Source organism: Macaca thibetana, chromosome 14, assembly GCF_024542745.1.
Source record: "Macaca thibetana thibetana isolate TM-01 chromosome 14, ASM2454274v1, whole genome shotgun sequence".
Taxonomy (NCBI): domain Eukaryota; kingdom Metazoa; phylum Chordata; class Mammalia; order Primates; family Cercopithecidae; genus Macaca; species Macaca thibetana.
In genome coordinates, this window is record NC_065591.1 from 111,860,357 (window position 1) to 111,887,967 (window position 27,611).

Sequence of the window (27,611 nt, forward strand, 5' to 3'; positions counted from 1 at the left end):
TGACAGATCAATGGTTTATTCCAAAGGGGAAAGCCCAAGCTGGATGTCTCCCTCCCCGACCCCCGCAAGCTGACCCATCCTTCCAGAGTCCCCACAGGCCTGGGGCTGTTGAGATGGAGAGGTCCCCACTGTGCTGCTCCTGGTTTTGTCTCGTCTCCAGTCCCTGGGCACCTTGACATGCAACATGGGTGGTAATCAGAAGGAGGAGGCAGCCTCCGATGGGGCAGTGGCTACGGGTGGGGGCAGTGTGTGAGGCATCCTTTGCAGCCAGCCCAGCCACACTCTCCATCACCAGAGAGAATGCCAAATTATAAACTGAATGAAATTCTACAGGCAAATGGTACAGCAGCTGGGAAATGGTAGCTGGGCCAGTAGCTATTTTCATGGGTGGATCATATCGTGTTAAGGGAATTATTTATCCCAGAAGAGGGAAGAGAGGAATATCTTGGCTAAGGTCATCCTGCCAGTCAGGAGAAGCCACCCTCCAGGGACCACAGACTCAAAGTGGCTGTGGTGGAGACCCACTGCCTGCGTAGGGCGATGTCAAGACACTGAGAGGTTCCCGTCTGCAGTGGCCAAGGGCTGCAGGCTCTGCCACGCTGGACACTGATAGGTAGGACTAGAGAGAGCACGTAGGGCCAGTCCTCTGGGAAGCAGGAGGTGGGCCATGTGAAAGGGAGATGCGTGGCTGTGCTGTCCAGGTACCTGCTGGCAACACTGGGGGATGGGGCCTTGGAGAGAAAGGTCTATAGGCCTGGAGACAGCAGGGCGTGGGCAGGAGAGGCAGGCTGATACCGTGCGGGTACTCACTGCTAGCCCCCAGATCCAGCCCGAGAGGAGGAGGGTGGTGGGTTAGGGCAGGCCCCACCTATCTCACCCCTGTGATGCTTTGGCCTCTGAGCACAGGAACGATGTTGACCATCTGAGGTCATGAGGCAGGAAAGGAGTCTGAATGGAGTGTGGCCAGTGGGGAAGTTGGAGAGGCCAGAACCTCCCCGAGAGGCTGGTAGAGGGCTGCAGAGGGCAGGTGCAGGACCAGGCTCCCTTCCACCCAGACAAGCACAGTAGCTTAGAAGGCAAGAGCAGCAGGGTCAGAAGGAAGAGCAGGGGTGTGGCGCCTCATTCCTTCCGCCAGGAGCTCATGGGGCTTCGTTGGACCCAATCCCGTTGCCTTTGTTGACGTAGAATGGCCGGTAGTGAGACTGTGGGGAAAACAAAGAGTGGTCAGGGAGGCCAGATGACAGATGAGCCCGCTAGCTAGACCCACCCTAGCCTAACCTGCCCCAGGAGGTAGCAGTGATCCAAGCCCCGACAATTCTAGGAGCCTTTTGGCCTGATCTGCAAGATCTACCTACCCTGTGACCAGGGGCTGGCCCCTAATGTCAGGATTTACAGGTTTGAATCCTAACTGGAGTCCATTCCCATAGTTAGTGGGTGAGCTTGAACCTCAGCCCCCCATCACACTGGTCGAAATTTCTCTCCACAGCTCAGAGGTTCCTCCAGCGCTACCACAGCTGCTATTTATATAACACTTTCTACTCCACGGAACTTCACAGCACTGTGCCGAGGGCTATATGCGGATGCACTCATTTAATTTTTACAACCACCCAATTACATAGATAACTATTATCATATTCATTTTATAGTTGAGCAAACCAAGACACAGAGAAGCTAGGCAACTTGCCCAAGGTCACTCAGCTGGTAAGCAAGGAGCCGGAATCCAAGCCCCAGCAGGCTGCCTCCAAAACCCACACCCTCAGCCCCCAGTTCTCGGCATCACTTCTCTTATGGCGAGGGCTTCCAGGATTTTCTTTGGCTCTCTCTGCATAAATCTCCCTTACAGAGGGGGTGCAGAGAGGGTAAACAACTGCCCCAGCCCAACACGGTCCCAGGCTCCCCACAGCCCTTTGCCTCTCTCGTCCTGCTCCTCCTCCCCCAGCCATTGGTATTCAGGGAGCATCTCTGGAGAGAGAGCCCAGTGACAGCTCTCCCAGCCTTCTCCATGCATTGTATCTCCCAGTAATTTCATGAAATCAGCGTGCCCCACCCCACCCAGATCACTTCATCAGGGCCCTGAGGAGGCAGCCCTCCAGGATGGAGTGGAAGAGCACGGCTTAGCTGCTGCTCACCCAGGCAAGCACCATCAGTCCCTGGAGGGTCTCAGGAAGAGGATTTGTCCCTGAGCTGGGTGAGAGGCTAAGCCCACCCCCATGCCCTGTGGATCCCAATACAGGAGACATCATTTGCCCCTCATACACACACCCCAAGGGTGCACTGCCCTTGGCCCTGTCTGCCAGGGAACTGACACCTCCTGGTCAGCTCCTTGCCAATGTCTGGTTCACAGCAGGACTTGTGGGCCTGAGGGATGCTCAGACCTTGCTTAAACCACCTATTAAACAAAGGAAGAAACTGCAACCCAGGGAGGGGAAAGAACAGCTAATTACTGGCAGAGCAGGGCCTGGACCAGGTCTCCTGACCCCCAGGGGCCAGCTGGGACCCCAAGCAATTCACAGGGCAAAGTGAATAGATTTGGAAATGGCTGAAGCCTTTCTTTGAGGAAGACTGGGTCAATAATATGGGTTGCAGGTCGATGAACGGCATTGTCTGGTTAAAAGCCCAGAGTGGTAGGTGGGCATCAGAGCAGACTGCTCCCCTCACCCTCCCTTCCCCTCCCTGGCTTGAGGTCACAGCACATATGATAGTTGGAAGAGCTAGGAAATCATCCTAATTACAGATGGGAAAACTGAGGCACAAAGGAATCATTCTTCCTCACGCAAGGTCACACAGCAAGTCAATGAGACAGCTGGGGCCAGCCCCCAGGGAAACTGATTCCCAGCTCAGCCTCTCTGCACCCCAGCACCTGCCCTCCACTCTCCCAGCGCTGGCTGCTTGCTGGGCACCAGAACCCTGCCCTGCCAGGGGCCTCAAAGTGCTGATGAGCCTTCTCTTCAGGGTCCCAGGCTCTGAGAGGGTGGAAAAGTATGTAGTAGGGAGGGGAAGGACTGAGTCTAGAACGGAAACCTTCTTTTATCTCCCCATATCTGCTTTCTGCAGTCCTGCTGTTGCAATGCCCCTGGGCCCAGCTCCAAATTACACACACGATCACTTAGCTCCCATTGCCAGCAATTAAAGATTCTCTCCAATTAAACTATCCCCAGCCATTCTTTGTGTTCCAGGGCAAATCACCTCTCCTGCTCTGACCTCCAATTGCAAGGACAGCAAGAGCCAAGGGCTGTGGCCCTGGTTCCAGCAGAGCTCCTGATGCCACCCACTTGCCACAGCAGCTGGCTGACTCCTGTAGCAGGGCCTAGAATGGACCTTCAGGAGCAAGGCATTCAGGCACACGGGGGCTCTGCATGTGAACTACAGTCCCTGATCACAGAGCTCTCAGTCAGGGTCAGCTATGTCAGATCTAACGGGCACTGGAGGTCATCTCAGTCCCCACATCATAAAAAGCAAGAAAGTGTCTCAGAGAGGGTATCTAACTTATCCAGGACCCCACAGTCAGCAGGTGGCCTGGACCCCAAAGCCATGCTTCCCTGTCTTGCTGCTCTTCTGATATCCCTGGCCTAGGGTCATTAGATATTGAACCTAAATATGTCTATTCCCAACTTTCCAGCCTCTCCCACCCCCACACTATCACCCCAATGGCCTCTATGCTATCAGCACTGGAGAACTGCCCCGGGGAGGTGGGACCCATCTCTAGGAGGAGGCCTGTCCTCCTGCTGGGCTGTTTTACAATCCCAGAGCTGGCAGAACCCAAGCTGTCATTCCACTAGCATAGGCATCCAACAAGCATTCGCCAAATAAAAACCCCAAGGCTGCCCACTTTATAGATCAGAAAACTGAGGTCCAGACAGTGTGTGTTTAGCCAGTCCCCTGCCCATTAGCCCTGGCTCTCTACTACCCTCTGCTGTGTGCAGGTATTCAGGCCACTGCTGCCTCCTTCTCTACCCCATGGCCCAGAGAAGTCATCATCCTCCCACAGACCCTGGAACCTGTTGCCCCCAGGGAGCCGGTCTCTGGATGTGCCCAGGCCCTCCTGGCAGTGCTTTCCTTACCAGCATAGTCTGCTTGCCAGATTTCCAAGTCTGGGGCTGGGCCTTGGGGCTTTGGCTCCGCATGAGGGAAGGATAGCCTGGGAAGACAACAGACTCAAGTCAAAGGGAGCACCGCTGGTGGTCAGGGGCCCCCGGGGCCAGAGCAGCACAGCTGCCTTCTCCAAAGTGACCACCAAGCATCATCCAGCCCATTACCAAATGCAGCCGCCTGAAGAGGCGTGCAGCAGCCAGGGCGCCGCAACCGAAATTCCTGGGGAGGCTGGCCAAAGGGAGGAGGCAGCAAAGCAAACAGGAGGAGGAGGAGCTGGCCAGGTGGGCTGGACCAGGCAGCAGGGGAGTGTTGCACCCACATCCAGTGCAGCATCACACTGCTCTGCAGGGATTTCCACTCACCTTCCCCGGAGGTTTACACCACAGGCCCTCCCCTTCCCAGAAACCAGGAGCACCACGCATAAGCATGACCTGCCAGAGTTTCCTGGCAGGAGGCGCTCACTTGGACTCCCCTGCGCTGTTTGGACGATGCTTCCCATTCACGGAGCCCCACTTGTGCCAAGCACTGTGGAAGGGACTTTGTAGACGTCTCCTCACTGAGCCTGGCCCCTGTATCTATGAGCTATGGAGCTCAGCAGTTTGCCTGAGTTGCACAGCTTATAAGCAGCAGTCAGGATTCCAAACCAGGTGCTGCCGGACTCCCAAACCCAAATTCGTGTTTTTTCTCCCCGGCTCTGTGGCCTCTCCCCTGTTTCACTAGCCAGAGACTAGGGCCTAGAGAGGGCCAGGAATTTGTCAGTGTGGCCGCCACCCAGGGTTAGGACAGCAAGTCCGAGAGGCCCAGAGCAGGTGCGCTCTCTGAGCTTGGTTGCAAAGATGCTAGTCTAAGGCGGGGCCGCCCTGACAACCTCCGCCTCAGCCCAGACAGACCAGAAAGGAGCTCTGGTTCACAGCACAGTGAAGGCACTCTCAGTGTCAGCCATCAGCCTGCAGGGAGGCCTGGGAAGACACAGGCCATGACCTGGATGCTGAGGCCCTCAAGAAATAAGCAGAGTCTGTCCTGGGCCAGATCTCTGTCCAGTGAGAGGCTGCGGTCTGTCTTGGGGAAGCCCCTGTCCTGCCCTGCTCTAAGCGAGGATGAGCAGGTCAGGCTCATGATGAGCACTGCCAGGCTGCCTGAGGGCTGGCCCTTCCCAGGTTGGCACTGAGCAAGGAGGAGGGGGAGGAGATGGAGCAAAGGACCTGGATCTCTTCCTGCATCTGGGGGTGGGGGCAGCCTTGGAAGGGGGGCATTCCAGGGATCCTGAGTGGAGATTAAGAGGGGTAATTCAGGCCTCATCTCTCAGTTCCCGGAAAGAAAATCCCACGCCAGCCATGAGAGAGGGGAGAATGGAAACAGGGGTGGGGTCAGGGTGGCCCAAGTCACCCGCCTTGTGCAGCAGGCAGAAGTCCAGATAGAGTGTGCTGGGGTGGCAGGTGGGGCATGCATCCCTCTCCAGGGAGCTCTGGGGAGAAGGGACCGGCACACCCTAGAAGTGGCAGAGAGCCCCCCGTGTCCCACCTGGCCCGCTGTGGGAGAGAAAAGGGGAGGAATGGAAAAATGGGCAGGTACCGGGATTAGTTTTAGACAGCCCACTGCGACCCAGTGGTTTGGAAAACTCTGCAGTGGCCTGTCCCAAGGTGGTGAACTGATAGGGGGTTTTCCCAGTGCCTGCTGGGAGAGAGAGAGGCATTAGTGGCACAGTGCTGGTCCCACGAGGGGCCAAAAGGACCCACCCCTCATGCTGGAGGCTGCTCTGAATCACACCTGAGGGCGGCCACCTCCCCTGCCAGGTGCTCTGTGGTCCAGGCTTGAGCAGAGAGCAGAAAGGCACCTGCTAGAAGCCAAACAGGCCAAGGCAAGTCCTGGAGCTCCCCAGGCCCGGATCAGGGCTAGGACATGCCCGGGGCTTCTGCAGGCTGGGACCCTCCACCCATAGTCCTGTCTCCTTCATCTTGCCGGCAGCTCCAAGAATCCCTGCCCTGGGTATAGTGTAGGACTCTGGGCCAGAAGGGACAACTGAGTGACGAGGCCTCAGAGGCCACTGCTCAGGGATCTGTCTGCCCTGCAGAGCCCCTTTCCCTCTCCTGAGCCCACCCAATTTGCTGATCTTGACTTGCAGGCCAGATGTTCGGGGTACCAGAAGAGAGACAGGGTTACTCCCACCACAGCCATTAGAGCTGTCCCTGGGATCTTTCAGGAGATACATGAGGGCCAGGGGCCCATAGCTGGGGTCTGGTTCAAGCCTGCCCCCTCGGGATGCCCCCAGCCCCAGGGGACAGGAGGCATCGACCACTCTCCCTTGTCAGAGTGCTGCAGAGCACCGCAGGCAGGCGGGGGACAGAGTGCCAGAAAAGAGGATCAGTCTTGGGGGGCCTTAGGGTCGTCTGGTCCTGCCTTTCCCAAAGGGGTGCCTGCAGGATTGGCTCTGCAGGATGCTGGCAGGTGCTCCATGGCCACAGGACCCTAGAGCCAGCTAACGCTGCGAGTTAAATAAACTCCGCAGTAGGAGAAGCAGCACCCTGAGGATCAGAGAGGTTGGGTGCAGGGGATATGGTGTGTCCCCCCGTCCTGACCACTGAGAGCTGTTGTCGCAGCGTGTAGGTAGAGACTAGAGAGTGGTGAAACAAGCCCTGGGAAACGCTGATGTAGCCCAGCCCCCACTCCTGTCCTCATTTTCAGCAAAGACCATGGCGGCAGCTCCCGGGCTCTCATCTGGCCCCTGTATCTATGAGCTCAGCAGTTTGCCTGAGTTGCACAGCTTATAAGCAGCAGTCAGATTCCAAACCAGGTGCTGCCGGACTCCCAAACCCAAATTCACGTTTTTTCTCCCCGGCTCTGTGGCCTCTCCCATTTCACTAGCCAGAGACTAGGGCCTAGAGAGAGGCAGGAATTTGTCAGTGTGGCCGCCACCCAGGGTTAGGACGGCAAGCCCGAGAGGCCCAGAGCAGGTGCGCTCTCTGAGCTTGGTTACAAAGATGCTAGTCTAAGGCGGGGCCGCCCTGACTCCCTCCGCCTCAGCCCAGACAGACCAGAAAGGAGCTCTGGTTCACAGCACAGTGAAGGCACTCTCAGTGTCAGCCATCAGCCTGCAGGGAGGCCTGGGAAGACACAGGCCATGACCTGGAAGCTGAGGTCCTCAAGAAACAAGCAGGGTCTGTCCTGGGCCAGATCTCTGTCCAGTGAGAGGCTGTGGTCACTGGACAGCGAGGTGAGGGAGGAACTAGCAGCTCAGGGAAGAGACCCAAGCAGGGTTTGGGAGGTGTGGGGCAGCTGTGGAGGAAAGCAGGGGCCAGGGTGGGCAAGCTCACCTTTCAGGGAGAAGGAGGAGCTGCCTTGGACGACGGGCAGGTCATTGTCAGAGCTCTGAATGCTGGAGGAGTACTCCCAGACCCGGGAGGTGTAGTTACCTGGCAGGGCAAAGAAGGGCTGTCAGGCCCCCACAGCTGGGAGGGGGAGAGGAGGCAGGACCAGGACACAGCCAGGTCTGTGACTCTCCAGCCGCCGGCCACAACTTAACCCAGGATGCCACTTGTGATCCCAGTGATACCTCACCCCCATCCTTCTGCCACCATAGCTACCTTTCTAAAATATAAAGCGTAGTCCGGTCCCTGCCCTACCTAAAGGCCACTGTCCTCAGAATAAGGCGCAACGTCCCAAGCGCAGCCCATGGCTCTGTCGTGAGTTGCTCTCCCCAATCCCCGCCACACACCCACCATCTCCCACTTCTTGGCTTCGCCTCTATCCTCCCTCCACCACTGGACATTCAAACCAGGCTAAGTCTCAGTGTCTGAGACACTCCAGCTTCTCTCCTGCCCCAGGCTATGTACCCAGACCCTGTCCTCTGCCTAGGACACTTCTCCTGCTCCCCACCCTCGGCGATTCAAGGGTGGGGTCTTCAAGTGTCAGCTTACATGGCACCTCCCCAATGTCTGCATGTGCCTCAGCCCCATCCCCACATCATCCTGCACCCCCTACCCTCTGGGTGGCAACTATATGTTCAATTGTCTGTCTCCCGCAGTGAGCTCACATGAACTAGGAATGTGCCTGTCTGGCCCCTACATCACACCTGGTGCCTGGCACAGAGCCTGGTTCCTGGAAGGTGTTCATTGTATGGTTGATGGACAGAATGCATGAACCAATGAACAAATAAATACAAACACATCCTAAAACTTGGGGATGAGACAGTTGATAGTTGCCAAGTTGAATAGGCTAGCACACGCCTATGTGCAGGCATGTCCCATAGTCCAAAGGAGAAGGCAATGGGAAGGGGGTGGGAGGAGCTGCTAGGGCACTCAGAGGGCACTGGAGTGGGGGGCTCAGAGCCCCCGTGGGTGATGCACACTTCTCCAGCACCCCCATCTGCCAGGCTTGAAACATCAGTGACCTCCTTAGTCAAGCTCACCCCTTGGCTGCTTGTGGGGAGGGCTGGGGGCTGACTTTCGGGCTCAGGGGTCAGAGATGGCTGGGGCTGGCCACCTGCCCCTGTGCAAAGCCCTCCCACAGGGATCCCAGGCAGCTTCTGTAGCAAGGCCTCAGTGAGCACGTCTAGCCAGGGCTCTGCGAGGCCAGACACCTTGCCCTTCTGTTCACTCATGCCTTTAGTCTCTCTCTCAACAACTGCTTCCTGACCCCCTCCTACTTTTGAGCCTGGGCCTGTAGCAGCAAACAGGACAGACACAGCTCTGTCCTCAAGGTGCCCATGGTCTACTGCATATGTGGAGGAGGGGGTGCCACTGGTCACGGCTGTGAATCCAATCCTGGATGTAGAGGCCCAGGCATTGCTGTGGTGCCCCTGACCCTCCAGTCTCCATGGCTCTTGTCCTCACAGAAGAGTCCTCCAGTGCTATGTCTGGGGCGGGGGCTGACCCAGTCCCCTCCTTCCCCGTGCATGGCTGGCACGTGACCAGGAGCCCCCAGGACAGAACCAAGGGCTCCCAGAACCAGGTTTCATTGAGTGGATGGCCCTGCCCCGGAGCAAATGGTCCCCTCGGAGCACTGGGCAGAAGGAGACCCTGAACTTAGCAGCTCCCCCTAGGGAAGCCACGTCCCCACCCCCATTTCATCTCATCTAGGTCTTAAGGTGCTGCTCACTCGCCTCACCTCCTGGAGCTCCAGGGCCAGTCCCATTTCCTGCCATGCCTTCCTTTCCAGTCACAGCCAAGCTAACAACTAACCACTGTACGACTTTTCACTGCAGAAGTATGCAAATCAGTAGATTCTCTGTGGGCCCTCGTGCCCTCATACTGGCTGGGGGGCTTCCCCACACTTAAGCCCAAGGTGGCTGCTCAGCCCCAGTTTTCCCCAAATCCTTCCTCAGGAATCAGAAGAGCACACGGACTCAAGGATCTCCACGGATGCCGAGATTCCTGGCTATTTTTCCTCCAGCCTAACTGTGTGCCCCATGCATGTACACACACACACACACACACACACTTTAAGCTCGGTAGGTAGGACCCCTCTCCACCCGTGTCTGGGCCCCCTACCCATCCCAGCTTCCCACATTCATCTCACACTGGGGTCTGAACCCCGTGCCCCCTGGCCCCACCTCTATACCCCTCCTGCCTGCACAGTCCCCATGAACTCTGTGCACCCTCAAGCTGAGCCACCACCTACCTTTGGTGCCATAGAGATTGTTGAAATTCTTCTGGGTGTTCTCCTTGGTGAAGCGGCCGGGAGATGAGGGCTGGTATGATGTCCGGGCCCCACCTGTGAAGCAGATGAAGGGGGCTGTCATTGCAGAAAACGGTCTCATGCAGGACACCTTGTCCCCAAAAAGTTGCCCAAGTGCCCATCACAGGACCTGGATTCCACCACTGAGAGAGGTCCTTCGGGTCTGACATAAGGCAATCAACTAATTTATCACCAAAATTGGCATGCTTTTGAAGAGTAGAAGGGCTCTGTTAGTAACCATGAGGAGAGCATCAGCATAAACCTGGAGAGGCCATGGCAACCACAGGGGCAGAAGCGGTGGGAGATCAGAGCCTCACTTCACAAGTGCCTTCCTTTCCGCACACCTGGGCTCTCACAACAGCCTTGTGAGGAAGCAGTGTGGACTGATAACCCCACTGATACCCAGCTGAAAACAATGAGCTCCCCATGTGTGTTCTGGTCCTCTATTACCTCTGTCCCTCCCCACCTGACCCTCTCATAACACCACACCCCCAGTTCTGGCCCTGCCAGTCCTTCCTGTAAGCTTTTATGCCTGTGGTCCCTGATGCCCTCTGCCCATCGCAGTCATGCCCCTCTACTGAGCACAGGTTCCCGGAAACTCACCCCTCCTGGGAAGGAGTCACAGTCACTGTCAATCCCACTGACCTCAGAGCTCCCAGACTCAGGACGCAGTCCCTTTAGGAGCCTTGTTTCTTTCATCTCCTTGGTGACTCCTTGGTGTCCTCCCCACACCTCCACCCTGAGCCTGGGAGCTCCCAGAGGGCAGATTTCCTGTCCCTCCCATCCTCAGCATAGGCTACCCACAGTGCTTGGGCATGGATGCTGGGGGAACCTGCTTCTTCCATCACAGACATCATAGACTGACTCACAGCAACAGAGCTGGGAAGTCTCCCAGCATGTGAGCACAACCTCCCCTCTCTTCAGATATGGGTACTGAGGCCTGCCCAAGATCCCCCAGGCCGTAAGCTGTCAGGGTAGCATCATAGTGGGTGCTGTTGTTCCCTCCACCCCCTCCCACACCTGCAGGAGGCTCACACCAGGCCCTCAGTCTCCTACAGAGCAGGAGAGACCCACAGGAGCCCATCAGGGCACTCGATGACACCCCAGGGCCTGGTCCATGGATGGTAGGGAGAGACAGGAGGGACAGGGCTGGGGCGAGGCCTGGTGGGGTTTCTAAGGAGAGGGGAGCTGGGGCTGACTGGTTAGAACAGCTTATCCTCTCCCAGAACTTGCCTAAAGGCACAGCACCCTGGGCAGGGAGGAAGCAGGCTGGCTGGCTGGGGCCTGGCCCACACCAGGAATGTCAGAGGAGGGAGAGCCCAACAACCAAGAAGCCCAGGGGTTGTTTTCAAACTGGGTGGGGCGGCACAGGTGCTTTTCTGTTGAGCTCATCTCTCCAAATCCCCCAAGCCTCTCCCACTGTGTGTGTGTGTGTGTGTATGTGTGTGTGTAAGACATGTGTGAATTACTGATTAGCTCCTGGAGGCTTCCCCCTCCCCAGCCCCTGTGCCTTCCCCATGCCTCCCTCCTCCCCCAGTCCCACTCTCCCACCCGCACAGGCACACGCTCTCATGGTCCGAGGGTCGGCGCACCCGCCCTTATGTAACGGATATTTCTGTGGTTTGTTGCTGGCGCCCAAGAATGAGAGGCCGCCACAGGACAAGGACAGGCAGGCACTGGTCTATGCTAGGCCAGCACCTTGCAGGCTGGGACTGTCCAGGGCCTGGGAGGGAGGGCCAAGGGAGCCAGGGTGCAGAGCCGGGAAACTCAGAAGAAGAGGCACTGCTCTCCCCGCCTAGGGGAGCAGAATGGTCCTGGGGTCGGCAGCCATCTCAGAGGGCTCAGCCCCTACAAAACCTGAGCCAAAGCAAAACACAGCACCAGCCTGGCAGAAGGGAGCCCAGGAGACCTCCGGAAAGAAAGAGAAGCAGAGGTGTGGGCTAGAAGTGAGAGGGCAAGGAGGGCAGAGGGGCTGCCTGTGTGGCCGAGGAGGATTGCCTCTGAGGAGGTGGCACCACGTAACTTCTCGTTCGAACCAGGACGCTTCTGAGAGCTAACGCAGACGCTGTTCATAATCACATCAGGACAACGTGCAGATGCCAGGACTTTCCCACGCAAACTGGACATACCATCACCCCCACCCAGAAGGAACCTGGCTAAGAGTCACTGCATGGACTTTGCGGGTCCCCTGGGCAGCAGGAGAGATGCTGGGTCTAAGGTGAGAGGGCTCCCTCTTACCTTTGGGTGTCAGGTACATGGAGTATCTCTTCATGGTGTCCGGTGCACTCCACTCACCCCCGAAGCTGTTCGTGTAGTTGTTCACGTAGCGATGGTCACCACCTAGGAAGGAGAGGGTTGGGTCAGCAGAGGAACCAGGTAGGAAGGAGGAGGCAGCCCACTGGGGACTTTGGGGGCTCAGATGAGTCACCTCATAGCCCACCCCCTACGTCCCAGGGAGAGCCAAGTTTCCGCAGCCTCCGAGAATATGACGCCCTGACCGGCATTTGCTCGGTTCCTGAGTTCTTGGTGGAGAGGGTGTCTGCAAAGAGCCACCCACCCTCTCGGACGGAGCCCTTGTGAATAAGATCGTGTGCACAGCACTTCTGAGCACTTCACCTTTACAAGGTGCTTCAATGCCCATTTCTTATTTGATCCATACATCAACTGTGGTTACATCCCCCGAGACAGATAAGGAAATTGAGACTCAGGAAGTAAGAGAAGCAGCTTGCCCAACGTCACATGGCAATAAGGGCAGAGTTGGGGATTGAGCCCTGGCCCTCTACTTCCGGGTTCAGTCCCAGCCACTGCTGGCAGCCTAAGGTGAGGGGACGAGGTCTCAGTGTTGGCCTCCATGGCCCAGGTATTCAGGCAGTGGAGTGAGCTGCTATGGCGGGGGCCACTCACCTGCAGACTCCCTAACCCCCAACTCAAACAGATCTGCTGCTCGACGCTTGATTTCCCTCAGCCACACCCAGTCCATTCCTTTCTCTTGCAACTTCCCCGTGTTCTACTTTCCCTGTCCTTCCCTCTCTCTCTCTCCTGAGCAAGAGGAGGAATGTGGCTGAGAGCCTCGTTCTTCATCTTCATCACCTGCACCTGTCTGTGCTCTGGTGCACAGTAGATACTCAAAGAATAAACAAACGCCCTTCTAGGTGTTAGCCCAGCCCTGTGCCCCACACAACCCAGGATGAAGTGGCCTGGTGTCTCCTAGCACAGGGGCCTTTGAGGTGTGGACGAGTTCCTGGTCTGGTGGGCAGGCTGGCATCAGGGAGGAGTGGATGGTCACTCCACTGTCTGACTCACCGGCCACCACCTCCTAGAGCAGACACTCTCCCAGCATCCACACAGCAGCCACACAAAAAAACAACATAGGGGCAGAGGAGCCGCCCCCACGGCCCCAGGCACAGGTGTGGGCCACTGAATCAGCAGTGCCTATCCCTGCTCCTGCTTGCCACCTCGCCACACATCTCATACAGGACGCGGGGCCACACCTGTACAGAGGCCGTGGCCAGCACTGTGACCTAGAAATGGGACACTGAGCGGCCAGGAGGCTGAACAGTTTCTGCAAGGCTCATTCCACCCCAGTCTAGGCCATCCCCCCAGGCCTGGCCAGACCTCACCAGAGGGGCTCCCCTGCCAGGTTTGTACCCCAGGGCTGATGATTATCACACTCCTCAACCCCACTGTTGCAGCCACCGGCAGCTGCAGCTTCTCAGATGAGAGGGCATGGGAGACTGAATAGCAGAGTGTTCAACCCCGCCGTACCCCCTACCAAGCTGTGCGCCCTATGAAAGGATGCGTCTCTGAGGCTCAGCCTTCTCACCTGTAAAATGCAGTACACCCCGCAGGGAAAATAAGGTAATGTGCATGAGGAGCTCAGCGAAATGCCCAGCATCGAGCGAGCACTCAATCATTGTCAGCTGTCACCATCACCATTAGCATCATCACTATTGTCATTAGAAGGAGGATTTCGGGATCTGAGTGCCGTTTGAAGCCATATAATCATATGGCTTCTTGCTGAAATGGCTTATCTGTCCTTGGGTGTGACTGAATGTCCCCCACATTTCACAGGGACACTGTGATACTGCCATCACCAAGGTGCACAAATGGCCTCCTGAACCCCAACCCTTCCGCACACTCCTATCCCCCTCATGTCCTTCTCCTCCCCCAAAGAATCATATGCTGTGTCTGGAGAGCAATCAGGGGTCCTTTCCTTTGGGGTATTCACGTCTAGCATTCATTAATAAGGCTGTACTCTCAAGGCCCCGTGCAACACCTGGGACATCGGGTGGGGCCTTGGGGAAAGTGCCCAGGCTTCAGGCCCTAAAGGGACTGGGTGGAAAAGGACTTAACAATGTTGTTTCTCAGGTTCAGAGGTTTTCTGTGAGATGATTCAGTTGACCTCTGAGGGGACAGCATGACTCAGAAGAAGAGCTGACTTCAGGGGAGCTGGTGAGTCACAGAGACACTGTCCCACCATCCCCAGCCCAGCCCACCAGGCCAAGTCCAGCCTCTGGGCTCAGCACTGCTCAGCATGGCCATGATGACAGGCAAGTCCTCCCTCCAGGCATGGCTGCAGTTCTAGGTCACGTCTGCTAGAGTCTGCAAAGCCACCAGTTTGGAGTATGGCCCGTACCAGGGGCAGGATCCACACAGCTGCCGGGCGGGGCCCGGCAATTAGATGTAGATCTGAACAAAACCAGTCTCTGAGTTTGATGGACAACCCACAGAGAGGAGGCATTTGTGCAGCCAGTGCCCAGGATGTCCCTGCTCTGGAGGCCTCTTGTTATAGCTGCATAACTTTGGCAGCAAGTTCAAAGGAGGGGAAGGGTTAGAATCCCTGTATCCTAGTCCAAACAGCCTGAGGAAGGGTGGATGGGTGGGTAGGAACAATGAGAATAAGCTCACCGGACGCCAGCCCATGTCAGGCAGCAGGAATTGATTTGGGACAGAAAGGTCCATGGCCTTGGGGCCCAGCCACGAGAGGGGACCTACCGTTCTCCATGTGGTTCCTCTCAATGAAGTTACGGCTCAGGTCCGCCTTGCACATCTTCTCAACGTGGCGCATGCATACATTGAGCAGGTCGTCCTTGAAGTTGCCTAGCGACTGTCCCAGGCCCTCCCCCTCCAGCAGGACATGATAGGTGGGCAGGGGTGGGGGGAGAGAGTAATTGCTCATCAATGCACCAAATTCCTACCAAGAAAGGAAAAAAACATTAACTGCCTGGGTCTTCATGAGCTATGAGGACTCTTCTCTGCCAGGGGCTCTCACAGTGCAGCTGGGGATCTCAGTGCTGCAAGCCCCACTCTTCCTCACTGGACGTTTGTTTCTTCTGTAAGGTGAAAAGGTTCAGCTAAAACTCACTGGATGCTAACAGCCCTGATGGTACTGGCATTCAGATGTGTGACTCCACGACTCCTACCGCTAAAGCGGGTGCATCTGTTTACCTCATAGGGTTTGTGAGAGGGACACAAGCTGTGAAGACTGGGAGTGAATGCACTAAAGAAATGCAAGGAATGACTATGGTATTCAGGGTCAGCCACGGTGGTATTTCTTTCTTTCTTTGTTTCTTTCTTTCCTTCCTTCCTTCCTTCCTTCCTTCCTTCCTTCCTTCCTTCCTTCCTCCCTCCCTCCCTCCCTTCTCCTTCCTTCCTTCCTTCCTTCTTTTTCCTCCTTCCTTCCTTCCTTCTTTCTCTTTCTTTCTTTCTCTCTCTCTTTCTTTCTTTCTTTCCGAAGCCTCACTCTCTCGCCTAGGCTGGACTGCAGTGGCACGATCTTGGCTCACTGCAACCTCCGTCTTTCGAGTTCAGGCAATTCTCCTGCCTCAGCCTCCTGAGTAGCTGGGATTACAGGTGAGTCCACCATGCCTGGCTAATTTGTTTTTGTTTTTGTTTTTTGTAGTAGAGATGGGGTTTCATCATGTTGGCCAGGCTGGTCTCGAACTCCTGATCTCAGGTGATCCGCCCGCCTTGCCCTCCCAAAGTGCTGGGATTACAGATGTGAGCCACCACGCCCGGCCCACAGTGGTATTTCTACCTTTACATGCCATGCTCAGTGCTGCCTTTGCACTTCTCATTTCCCTTCCTCCTCACCGAAGACTCTGTCCTCCCTCTCAAATCCTAACCGGCCTCCAAGACCCAGTTGAAACTCCACCTCCTCCACAAAGCTGTCTTAGCTTCCTCTAGCCCGCCTGCCCTTCTCTGAGCTTCTACAAGCACTTATCTCCTGAGCCATATGCTTTATCATTTAATTACACACTTTTCTATATTGTTCTCTAATTGTACATGTCTTATCTTCCCAGCTGGATTGCAGTTGCTTGGGGGCAGAAACCATGTCTTGTACTTCTCTATTCGCCACAGCACCTAATAGAGTACTGGGCAGGCAGTAGTATCCAAAACACTCTAGCAGATAGAAGGATGAATGGATGAATAGACAAATGGACTAGATCCAAGATAACAAATAGGCAGCACTCCTACGCCACTGCCCCTCTACCCGATTCACTGATCTCAGAACTCTTTCCTACCGAGCCTACGGCACTGCTAGCACATATCAACTGAAGTTCATAAAAGGTGATATTTGTGTGCCATCTTGAGAGTAGGTAGAGAAATGGATTGGATTAAAAAATTAAACAGAGAGAATGGCACTTGGATAGATGGATGAATGGATGGATGGTTGGATGACTGGATGGTGAATGAATGGATAGATGAATAGGTAGATAAGTGGATAGGTGGATGGATGGATGATGGAGGGGGGTCTCGAAAAGTGCACGGGGAAATTGAGGGCTTGAGTGACAGAGGAGTGGCTTGTTACCTGAAGAAACAACACAGAGTCGCTGATGCTGTGCAGCTGCTCCCGGGTCTGCTTGTCTTCATTCAGCACCTTGGCCCTCTCATCCAGAGCATCCACGATCACCTTCACTTGGTCCACAGCATCCTGCTCCCGCTGCTCCAGCGCAGCCCTCACTTCCTCCTTTTGCTTCTCCAGGTCCCGCACCAGGTCCCGGAAGTTCTGCTCCAGGATGGCCTTCTCATTGGTGGTGAAGCTCTAGAGGTCCAAAGTCAGGGAAGGGATTAGGCAGGGCTTTAGTTAGGGAAAGAAATCTCCCTAGTTGGGTATGTCTTTAGGTTTCCAGCACAGGGTCAGGGCATTCCCACTGCCCTAACCTGGCAAGTCTGTTTAGCCAAGAATCTCATTCAAAGGCATCACTGAGGGATACCACCTACTGATAGAGATAGCCAGGTTTGTTCACAGCCCACATTCCTACCGTGGCTCCTTCCTCTTGGTGGGTTGATATGAGCCATCATTCCCTGTGGGCCCCAAAGTTCTCCCATGGGTCACAATATGCTCCCTGAAACTCTAACCAGAACCAAACATCCTTCAGAAAATGAATGTATATGTAGAAATGTGTATTCAGAAAATTAATGTGTATGCCAGCTGTGTATGTAGTCAGCGTCAAGCAGGCAGTGATTTCAGATTGTAGTTTGCAATTACCCAAACCACGGCAGACACATATTTAGCCACAATGGCATAAGTAGAGAAGAAATGGTGTGCATTTGGTGGCTGGGGAGTCTGGTGGGCAGAACAGACATTGGAGAACATCAGAAGACACACTGGGGTCTTTACTTGCTGGGATAATATGAAATGGGTATTAGGTCACAGACAGGATCCCACCTGAGTGCCTGGCTCAGACTGAGAAGGGCAGTCAGTGAGAATGTCAGAGGACGTGGGAGAAGCCAGAAGAAACACATGTGGGATGTCTATGTGTGCCTGAGACTCAAATGGGAGCCAAGGCCTGCCTCTTTCCAGGCAGGCCTGGTGGGGTAAGGGAGCAGCAAGGTGAGCTTGGGGGCGCTCACCTTGATGCGGTCCTTCTCCTTCTGCCACTTCTCAGCTTCATCCTCAATCTCAATGATCTTGAGCTGCAGCTGCTCCTTTTGCAGTGACAGCTCTGTCTGCAGAGAGAGAGCCAGGATTGGAGAAGTCAGGGGGAGGAGATGGAAGAGAACCAGAGAACAAGGGAGAGGGTCCACCCAGGGGGCACACTCGCAGCCAGGGCTCATCACTCATCTACTCAGCTCTTCATTCAGCAAACATTCATCAGGACCTCGGATATGCCAGGCACCATGCCAGTCGCCAAGGATCTAGCAGTAAGTTAAATACCATCTTGCTATACTCTCAGGCCACTAGGGCTGGACATTCTAGCCTTGTCTTTTTAAGGGCTAAACCTCTGCTTGTCTCCTCCACCCAGCATGAGCAGGAGGGAACTCATTTACAGGGTGCTTGCCCCTTTCAGTGGACCTGCAGACACTGGGAAGAGAAAGGAAGGGGACCCAGCCCAGCTCAGCCCAGCCCAGCCCAGGGAGTGTCTCATGGCAGTAACAGTGTGCAGCATTTCTATGGCATGACGTAGGGCTGTGTTGCAAGCAGCAGCCAGGGTTGCCTCTGGCGTGGACTCCGTCTGGGCATGCACAGCTATAAAACCTGTTTATGGGAAAGGGAAGGCATTCTGCAGTTTTGGCAAGACAGGGACTTTTACTCAGGGGCTCTGGGGAAGGAGAAGGCTAGAGAGGAAGGCAGTGTAGAGTGGAAGAAGGGGTTGTAGGGACTCCTGCTCAGGAAGAGGACACAGACTGTTGGGGTCTGGGGTGGTTTGGGAAGAGGTTGTATCAGTAGTGTGCTAGGACATGAGCTTTCACTCCCATATTCACCTTCCATTTGGGGAAGTGCCCTTCTCTGAAAAGTGGCCACAATAGAGACAAAAGGAGAGGCATGAAGCTAAGGCCAGTCCCATCCAGCCAAGCCTCTGTTCTGCTGGGCTGCCCTGTAGGACTCTCAAAGCCCCTTCCAGCATGGACAATAGGTGAATGATCTCCACCTGACAGAACGAAGCATCCAAGGGAGCCTTGGATTGCTCCAGATTTCCCCACTACCACTGGGTTTTGAATGCAGAGTCCCACCCCTTTCTCTGGTCATCTCCTTGATGAGCCCAAAAGAATAGTCAAGGTGAGGAAGCCACAAACCTCTAGGAATGTGAGTTCCAGCAGCCAGGAGTCATGAGCACCTGGACACGTGCATCACTACACGGCACAACTTCTGAACGCCCCACCAGGCCAAGGGAGGGCTAACAGCGGACCTGCTGCAGGCACCCAGGGAAGTGGATCCGATGGCAGACAGAGTTTCCCTGGCCTTCTTGGAAAAGGTGCCCAGAGGGTGGGGAAGGCATCAGGCAAGAGCCGCAGAGCTTTCCAGACAGTCCTTGAATCCCTGTCCTCCCCGCCCCCACCCCCACAATCCTGGGCTCTCCAGGCAGGGAGATTCAGAGTTGTTCTCAGTAGCATTTGCCCCACCAGCAATGGGCTGGAAATGCCACAGCATGGAAAATACCATTACCAGAGATGGAAAAGAGGACCTAAGGAGATGAGGATGGAGAACTGGCCCTATCTCTGGAAAAAAGGCTGGAGAGAAGCCAGCAGTCACTAAATAAGATGGTGAGAGAGTGAAAACAGAAAGGAGGCCCACCGTAAGGGCAGAAACTAGACCGTCACACTCTCTGAGGATGCAGAGCCCAAGAGTCCAGGAAACACAGGCTGGCAGATCCCATGGCCCCAAAGGCCTCCGAGGAGGCTGGACCTGGCAAGCAGATCTGAGCTGTGAGGAAGAGTCCAAGAGAACCAAGACTGGGGTTCTATCCCAGGCATCTTTCTCACCCTGGAGAACTCCTGAGTGAAGCCCGAGGTCGGGGAGCAGCTGGAGGCCCCCAACCTCCTGACCCAGCTCAGCGATGGAGGAGTTGGCACCTGGGTTCCTCACCCTACCTTCCACCCCCAGAACAAGGTCTGATGGAAAGGAAAACAGAGAACAAAAGCACAATCCCTCCCACCACAGGCCAGGGCCCAGCGCTCGTAAAAGTCCTGTCTCAAATAGGGGATAGGCAGCCCTTCCATGAAATGAGCAATGGTGGGCTCAGAGGGAGCTCACCGGGAGCACAGGACAGCAAGTGCCTCTGAAAGTTGCCTAGCTTCTCTGTGCCTCAGTAGCCTTGTCTGGTCCATGGTGGGCAGGAAGAGGACCTGCCTCCCAGGGAAGCTGTGGAATGCCCTGGGATTGGGAGTGAAGCTCCCAGAAAGCATCTGGCACAGCGTGAGCACCGTCTGAGCAATGGTCCCCATCGTCACTGTTGTGTGGGCACCTTCCATGGACCAGGGGCCAGGCCAGGTGCATTCACTCACACCATGCTCGCAGCAGTGTGTGCAGCGTGGTGGGCAGGTGGGCCCGGCATTGGCAAGTGAGGAGCGCGGCAGGTGTGATCAGGTGAGGTGTTGGTAGTGTTCAGAGGTGAGGACAGTGTATGCTGTTGGATTGGGATCCAGATGGAACGTGTACACTGTCCAGACACACAGTGAACAGCAGGCAGTGCATAGAGGCTGGCGAGGTCAAGACACTGGGCTGAATGCAAGACGGAAGCATAGATCATGGATAATGGAAGATCAGAGCACACTGGCAGAAATGAAGGAGGAAAAAAGGGGATGAGGGTGGACTAACCACCTGCAAGTGGAAGAAGGTCTGACCAGAGAAGGTGAGGGCTGCATGGTTGGGGCTGCAGAGGAGGAAAGGTCTCCCCAGGTGAGCATGGATTCACTGGCCAAGACAGACGAAGGAGATAGAGTTCAGGGATGCAGAATTCAATGGGGATTAGAACAAAGAAGTGTCTAGGCCAAGGGCAGGGTGATGCCAGTCCCCCCGGAGTCCATCCTGTGTAAGGGAGCCAGGGAAGAGGGCAACAGGGCTAGCTGAGCACCGAGGGGTGGAGAGCAGAGCCAGAGGTGTTGGCGGATGACGTGGAAACCTGTGAGGGCAGGGTCAGAAGGGGAGACTGTCTGCAGCTGTGGGTGGAAGAGTCGGTCAGGGTGGAGGAGAGACTTGGCCTTCTATTTCTCTGGGGCACTGAAGAAGTTGGACACAGGCTGGGAAGGGGCCTTGTTCCCACAGCATGTCTTCCAAGACCAGACTGGCAGGACACAGCGGGTTCTTGGAGTTCCCTTGGACTGGGAACTCTGTGCTGCTAGAATGCTCCTTTATCACCTCTGGGATGAGTCCTACCCTGTCAGGGGAGGAGCATTTGGGGTGAGACCTAGGGATGCACCTCGTGTCTGTTCAGCTCTTGGCAATTTTTCCTGTATAGGAAGTAATATAACATGGGAAGGTTTAAAAGATGCTGGGCTGTCCTTCAACACTAGTAGAGGGAAGGGAGTGTTGATTACTGAGCATCTACTATGTGCCAGGACTTTTCTCCTTTAACCAGCAAAAGCCTCCTGTGGAGGTAAGTGGCATCATCCCTCCCCTCCCCACCCCATTTCACAGGTGTGAAAACTGAGGCCTAGAAAGATTACACAGCTTGCCTGAGTTCTCACAGGTGGAAAGCAGTAAGGCCAAGCTGCAACAATAGGGCTCAGATCCTATTCTGTGCCTTAAGAGGCGCATCTAGAGGTGGTGGCACCGGGCTGTCCTGTGTGCCTTCTGTGGCATTGTCCTTCCCCTTCACTCCTACTGACCTAAGCCCCACCATGCTCCCTTCACCTCGCAGATGGCCCACTTTGGCAGTTCCATGTCTTTCCTCTTGCCCCCGCTTCCCTCCCAATTCCCTCCCCACACCCTCCCCATTGTCCTGAGGCCCCAGCTTTCTCTCTCCCTCTCTCCCTCTTCCTTCAGAAAGTGGTTAAAGGCCCTGATGGCTGACAGGGCCTCTGATCCCCACAGTCTCGCCCTGCCCACGCCTCCCTCCTGACTTCCTACTCTCCGCTTCATTCCTCCCTGCCCAGACCTGTCCCTAAATGACTCCTTTGTTCCCTTCTCCCACACCTGTCTGGTTGCCTCTTGCTCTCTGATGCCAGGATCGGGCACTGCATGGGCCACCCAGCCTTGAAATCCTTCAGCCTTGGGTGAGCAGAGGCTTTCCTGAGAGCAGATGGGTGGTGCAGCAGCTAGCAGCGCCTCAACCTGGATGTGGTCTTCAGGTGGAGACACACCTGAGCACCCACCTGGATAGGTGTACCTGCACTGCCTCCAGGGAGGAGAGGACTGGCCATGATCTTCCCCTGGCCCGAATTCACTACAAGGCCTGTCGGCTGTGACATTTGCCAAATGAGCCAGTTAATTGCCAGATTTGTACTCCCAGACAAATGGTAATTATCTGGATAAGAATCTGAAATGCTGGATAGATTTCCCCATTTCCACCCGGACGTCAAACAGCCTGGGATCAGTTAGTCTGCTTAACTGGGATTTACTGTTCCTTTTGCTTCCTCACAGCCTCAGGTCAGGGGAGGGGTGAGACGGGGCAAGGAAGGTATCACCCTGGCCATCTCCAGGCCAACAGTGGGGAAGAGGACAGAATGCCAGGCCCATGGAGTGTTAGCAGCCCCCTCGGTCTCCTTCACCTTGCAGATGGGGACACGGGCATAGTGGGAACCTCCCCTCCCTGAGCCTTGGTTTCCTTGTGGTGAAATTGGACTAGATCTCCGATTCCTAACCCAGCTACATATTAGAATTCTCTAGGGAGACCTTTAAAATACCTCCTTGGGTAAGGACTAGGAATTTTTGTTTCAACAATGCACCAGCTGATTGTGGTCTGGGGATTGCTGGCCACTGGACTCGGTGATCTCAAGAAGACCCTTCCGATCCTACAGGAACAAAAAGGCTTAAAAGAGCAGAGAGGAATCCCAGCTCTGCCAATCTTGAGTGCTGTAACTTGTGTAAGTCTCTTGACGACTTTGAGCTTGTTTCTTCATCTACAGGTAGGACATGCTGGGCCAGGCACTGGCACTCAGGTGTGTGCCATAGACACTGGATTGTCTCCTGCCTGCCTGTCACTTTGCTCCCCTGCTTCCTGTCTCCAAGCCTCTTTTATTTCGTTGTTTCCCCCTTAACACCCAAAGAGGTCACCCTGCCTCCTTTCTCACCCACCCTGTCCCAGAGCAAGCACTCTCCCCAAAAGTCACCAAAGTCTCCAGGGAAAGTGGGCCCAGCCCCTTCAGGGCACCCTGGCCTTTAGCCCAGCTCCCCTTCCCGAATCCCAAAGAGCCTTCCTGGGCAGACCAATGCTGCTCAGAAACGCAAGGACCCGTGGCTTCCCATGCCCAGCAACCAGTGGCTCAGCTTTTGTGGAAGAATTGGGCAACGAGATGAGAAACAAAGCCACGATATGGTGAGAGAACTGAACTGAACCAAATGGTGGGGTTGAGAGAGTGGAGGAGGCATGAGGCTGAGCCTCTCCAAAGCAATGCTCCTGGCTGAGTGACCTCTACACATGCCTCGTCGTGCTGCCACCCCAGAGCAGGCCAGACCCATGTCAGGGCAAGGCCACCCAAGAGCAGCCAGCCAGCCACCCAGGAGGGCTTAACATCCTGGCCTGCTGAAGCTTGAGATAGGCAGAAGGAAGACCATGAGACACAGACAGGGATGTATGTGTACATTTCAATCCCACCCACCTAACCTAGCCTGGGAAGTGTCCAGTGGCAGAGGGGAAGACAGGAGGACATGTATGGGACCTATTGTGACATTCAGGGTGGAATCGGAAACATGCTGACCCAGGGAACACTAGAGGAAGGTGCTGTCATATTGTCGCACCAAGTGATCTTTTTCTAACAGAGACTCTGCTCAGAGCTGAGGCCCAGGAGACAGGCACCCACAGCCCTGGGTGTCATCTTAGCCTGACACAACCAACCAAGGCAGGTCTGAGGCTATGTCACTTGGGCCTTCACCACTGGCCTGCAGAACAGGTTCTGAACAAGGGCTGCTTGCAAACAGCTATGTGTGGGCTGATGTTTGGGTCTGCAGGAGATGCCTCAAAAGGATGCCAGGACTGGCATGCTCATTCACTTTGGCCCATCTACCCACTAAACCTGTTCTGTGCCAATGTCCCCCACCTCTGACATTCCAGCAGAGCCAGGCCAAGACAGCTGGGATGCCCAGCTCAGTCTCCTGGCTGCCTGTCTCCACTTCTCCCTGCCTAGCCCTATGCTGCAGGTGCACATGCATGTGCACACAAACGCACAGGCTACCTGAAGCTCCCACCATGACGGTTACTTTAGGGGACCAGGCATTTTCTCCTAAAGCACACATATCCCAATCCCATCCCCTTGGGGCCCCTTCCCTGAGGCATTCTCAAACACTGGAAGAGGGCTTAGGGGGCTTCCTCCTCAAACAAGGACCTTGGACAGGCCCCTTCCTTCCTCTATGCCTGTGTCCCTATTTGCAAGGTGAGGGAATACTCTGTTGGCCTGGCATTCTGTCCACTGCAACTTGATGTTGACTGATAGCCACTCTGCGTAACTGGGCGGGTGCTCCCCAGTCCTGTCTGTGTGTATGAGCCCTGCCTCCCGACCTACATCATGAGCCCTCCCTCAGAAAAGAACTGTGAGTCCCTCAGCGGCCCCCATACAGGAACCTGAACTCTGAACTCTGAGCTCCTGGCACATCCAGACGGGGCTGCCCAAGACCTTCCTGCCCACCAGAACCACCTCTTCCAGGGGTACCCAGGCTTAAGCAGAGATATCCTTGGTTCAGTCCAAATTTGAGGCCAAATCCTACATAGAAGATGATCAATATTTTGCTTGTAGTCGAGGTGGGAACCTGAACCCTCCGTCTTCTTGACACCTCTTTGCCCCCTCCTCATCCTGAGGCCTCAAAGACATTTCTAAGAATGCTATGGCTCTGTGGGGTAATTTGAAAACCAACAATCTAGCCTCACCCCTTGGGAAACTGAGACTGAGAATGGAAAGGACTTATTCACAGTCTTACAGTTAGTTAGAGGCAAAAACTGGCACTGGAACTCAGTCACATTTCCTAAAACCTTGTCTGGGGCTCTGCAATTTCTCAGTTGCTGTGATGAGGATGATTGCCTCTTATTCTGTTTAACCTCCCAAGTAAGCTCCCTAGAATGACTTTCATGGCCCCTGTCCCATCTATATCTCTCAGTATGAAGCCTGAGGCCACACTGGGGTCGGAAGATGGGGGAAGCTGGAAACATCTTCCTGGGCCAAACAAGGCTTCTGGAAGGGATCTGTGAGTACATTCCCCTCCCTACCTCAGCCCCTTCTGTCCAGGGGTGTGAGTGAGAGATGAAAGGAGAGAGTAATCAACCAGCTCCTCCTGGTCAGGAAGCCTGGGCAAGGAGGAATCCTGTGCTGTCCAGATCTGAGACGTGCAGAAGCTCTTCAGGAAAGTGGAGTTCACTGCTTTGGAGGTCAGGAAGGTTTGCCCCAGGAAGGCCACCTGTAGGTGTGTACCTAGGGAAGAGTGAACCCCACATCTGTGGGGCAAAGGGCAGTGGCCACAGCTGGGCCCTTTGCTCAAATCACCTTCCCCAGGTATGCTACATCCACAGGCCTGCACTTGCCTCTGCTCCTCCCCATAGAAGTACAGGCACAGGCACATAGAACTCATGCAAACACTCTTACGTATCACATATACAAATACATGCAAACATTCACAAAGGCACAAAAACACCCACGTGCACATAAAATAAACACATATACAGATGCTCCTCAACTTGTGATGAGGTTATTTACCAATAAATCCATTGTAAGTTGAAAATGTGATAGGTCAAAAATGCTTTTAATACACCTAGCCTACCAAGCATCATAGCTTAACCTAGCTTGCCTTAAACTTGTTCAGAACACTTACATTAGCCAAGAGTTTGGCAAAATCTTCTACTACAAAGCCTATTTTGTAATAAAGTGTTGAATTTTATGGAATACTGTACTGAAAGCATAGCACTTTCACACCATCATAAATCAAACCATCCTAAGTCAGGGACTAGCTGTACATGTACACGCCATCCACACACAAACTCCAAACTTCCCCAACAGTGTCCGCCTGCAGGAATAGGTGTGTCTACACACAACTACACATGCAAAACACAGGGCCCAGCTGAGAGAAGGATAAAGGAGGCTGTGGAGGAAGTCAAGAGACCAGCTGGGGATCAGCTAGAACAAGCAGCCACTGTACCACAAATAAAAACTACAAAGACAAAAGAAAGGACATTTCAGTGGACCCCAAACTTCTCTCTTCTAGTATCTTTCCTCACCCACAACCCATTCCCCAGGGGCCAGACCCACTCAGATTAGAGGAATTATCTCTTCTTCAAATCAAAAAAAAAGAAAGAAGAAAGAAGAAGGAAGAAAGAAGGAAGGGAGAAGGGAGAAGGGGAGGGGGAGGGGGAGGATGAGGAGGAGGAGGAGAAGGAGAAGGAGAAGGAGGAGAAGAAAGAAGCACCCCAGCCAGGCACAGCGCCCAGGAGTGAGTTCTGTGCTATTGGGTCATACTCTCTGACCTGACTTGAATTTATCCTATGACTTTGGTCAGGCCCCCAGTCTTTTCTGAGTCTCCATCTGCTCATCTAGAAAATGTCCGGTCTCCTGAGACATTAGGGGATTGGGGAGCCACCTCTGATCCCCAGGTGGGATTGGGGGGACACGGGGTATGAGGGGAAAGAAATGTTTTCTAAAAGAGCCAAGGACAGCAGAAACGTAAGCCCCAAACCCGAGGAAGCTCCAGTGGAGAAGATGAAGGTCGGAGGGGTGGGGTGAGAGAGGACAGGCCTGGAGGAGCAGGAGGGGCCCCAGCATTTACCTCCTTCTCGGCCTTGGCCTCCTCCACCGTCACGGTGCTATGATTCTTGTGCTCTTGGAACATGCAAAGGTAGCAGATGCAGGTCTGGTCAGTCTGGCAAAAGAGCTCCATCGTCTTGCCATGCACGGGACACTTGCGGGCCTCAAAGTCCCGGATGGGCTCGAGCAGCTGGTGGTCTCGGAAGGCGGCGCCCTCCAGGTGGGGCTTGAGGTGCAGCTCGCAGAAGGAGGCCTGGCACACCAGGCAGGACTTGACCGCCTTCTGCTTGTTGCCGATGCAGGAGTCGCACAGCACCTCCTCGGAGCCGGACTTGGACCGTGAAAAAAGGCCCGTGTCGGCCCGGGGGTAGCTGTTCCGCCGGGTCTCCCCGGGCTCCATGATGGACACCGCGGGCTTCCGGGACTCTGAGAAAATGGACTTGCGCAGCTCGCCCTTTTCGGCAAAGGTAACGGGTGGCTTCTTGGCAGCCCCCAGCTGGAGCCCTGCGTACGGCGACCTCTTGCCTTCCATAGAGTCCATGCTGAAGTAGTTGGAGTTCTTGTCCTCCCCGGACTCGACAAACTGGATGATGGGTCGCCGCCACTCATTGCCCGCGAACAGGGCGCTCCTCCCTTCCCCTGGCTTCAGGGCACTGCCCAGGCTCTTGCCCTCAGCTGCCTCCCCGCCGTGCCCGTTGGTGGTCTTGGCATCCTTGCCGTCAGCCTTGGTGCCATTCTCCAGGCTGCCATTGGGGCCCGACGGGCTCCGGGCATCCCTGGCTTCTGGGCTCGACCCGTTGCTCCTGGAGGCATCTGCAGCTTCCATCTCAGGATGCTTGGCTGATCTGTTTCAGGCTTGCTGGGGTTCAGGATAGGTGGCCTTTCTGGCTGGCGTCTCGGCAGGGAGTGGGGCAGGCAGCCACAGGGCCTAGAGACACACCTGTGAGGAGGAGGAGGGGGAGTAGGCGGAGGAGGAGGAGTGGGAGGAGGGGAGGAGCAACAGGCACAAGCCTGACACAGCGGGCCGGGAGAAGCAGGCAGCCCCGCAGCCAGCAGAGCAGATAATTACACAGGAACCACGCCCTACACATTCATCCCTAACCTGATTTTTAAAAGAAGTGTTTTTTTCTCCCCCAGCTTAATTATTTTCTACAACTCAGCAACCAGTTGGGCTGCTTCCCTCTGACGCACTTGCTTCTCATCCAGGGAGCCGGGAGTCTCTGTCTTCACAGGTGGGC

General features: G+C 55.2%; 1 protein-coding gene across 2 annotated transcripts; it reads right to left on the reverse strand.

Annotated features, from left to right (window-relative positions):
* TRIM29 (tripartite motif containing 29) lies at positions 1-27,356 on the reverse strand. Of its 2 annotated transcripts, XR_007719443.1 has the most exons (10): positions 26,396-27,356; positions 17,623-17,718; positions 16,577-16,810; positions 14,761-14,959; positions 12,004-12,105; positions 9,709-9,801; positions 7,404-7,502; positions 4,062-4,138; positions 811-1,202; positions 1-171 (listed from the first exon to the last, which is right to left on the reverse strand). XR_007719443.1 is itself a non-coding variant. In XM_050759383.1 (9 exons), exons 1-9 carry the CDS (start codon positions 27,197-27,199, stop codon positions 1,140-1,142), a joined length of 1,767 nt encoding a protein of 588 aa, XP_050615340.1. In that variant the 5' UTR covers positions 27,200-27,356; the 3' UTR covers positions 1-1,139. The 2 variants fall into 2 exon arrangements, 1 of the variants encoding a protein (XP_050615340.1); XM_050759383.1 differs by having other exon boundaries at positions 1-1,202.
* Positions 27,357-27,611: the final 255 nt, after the last annotated feature.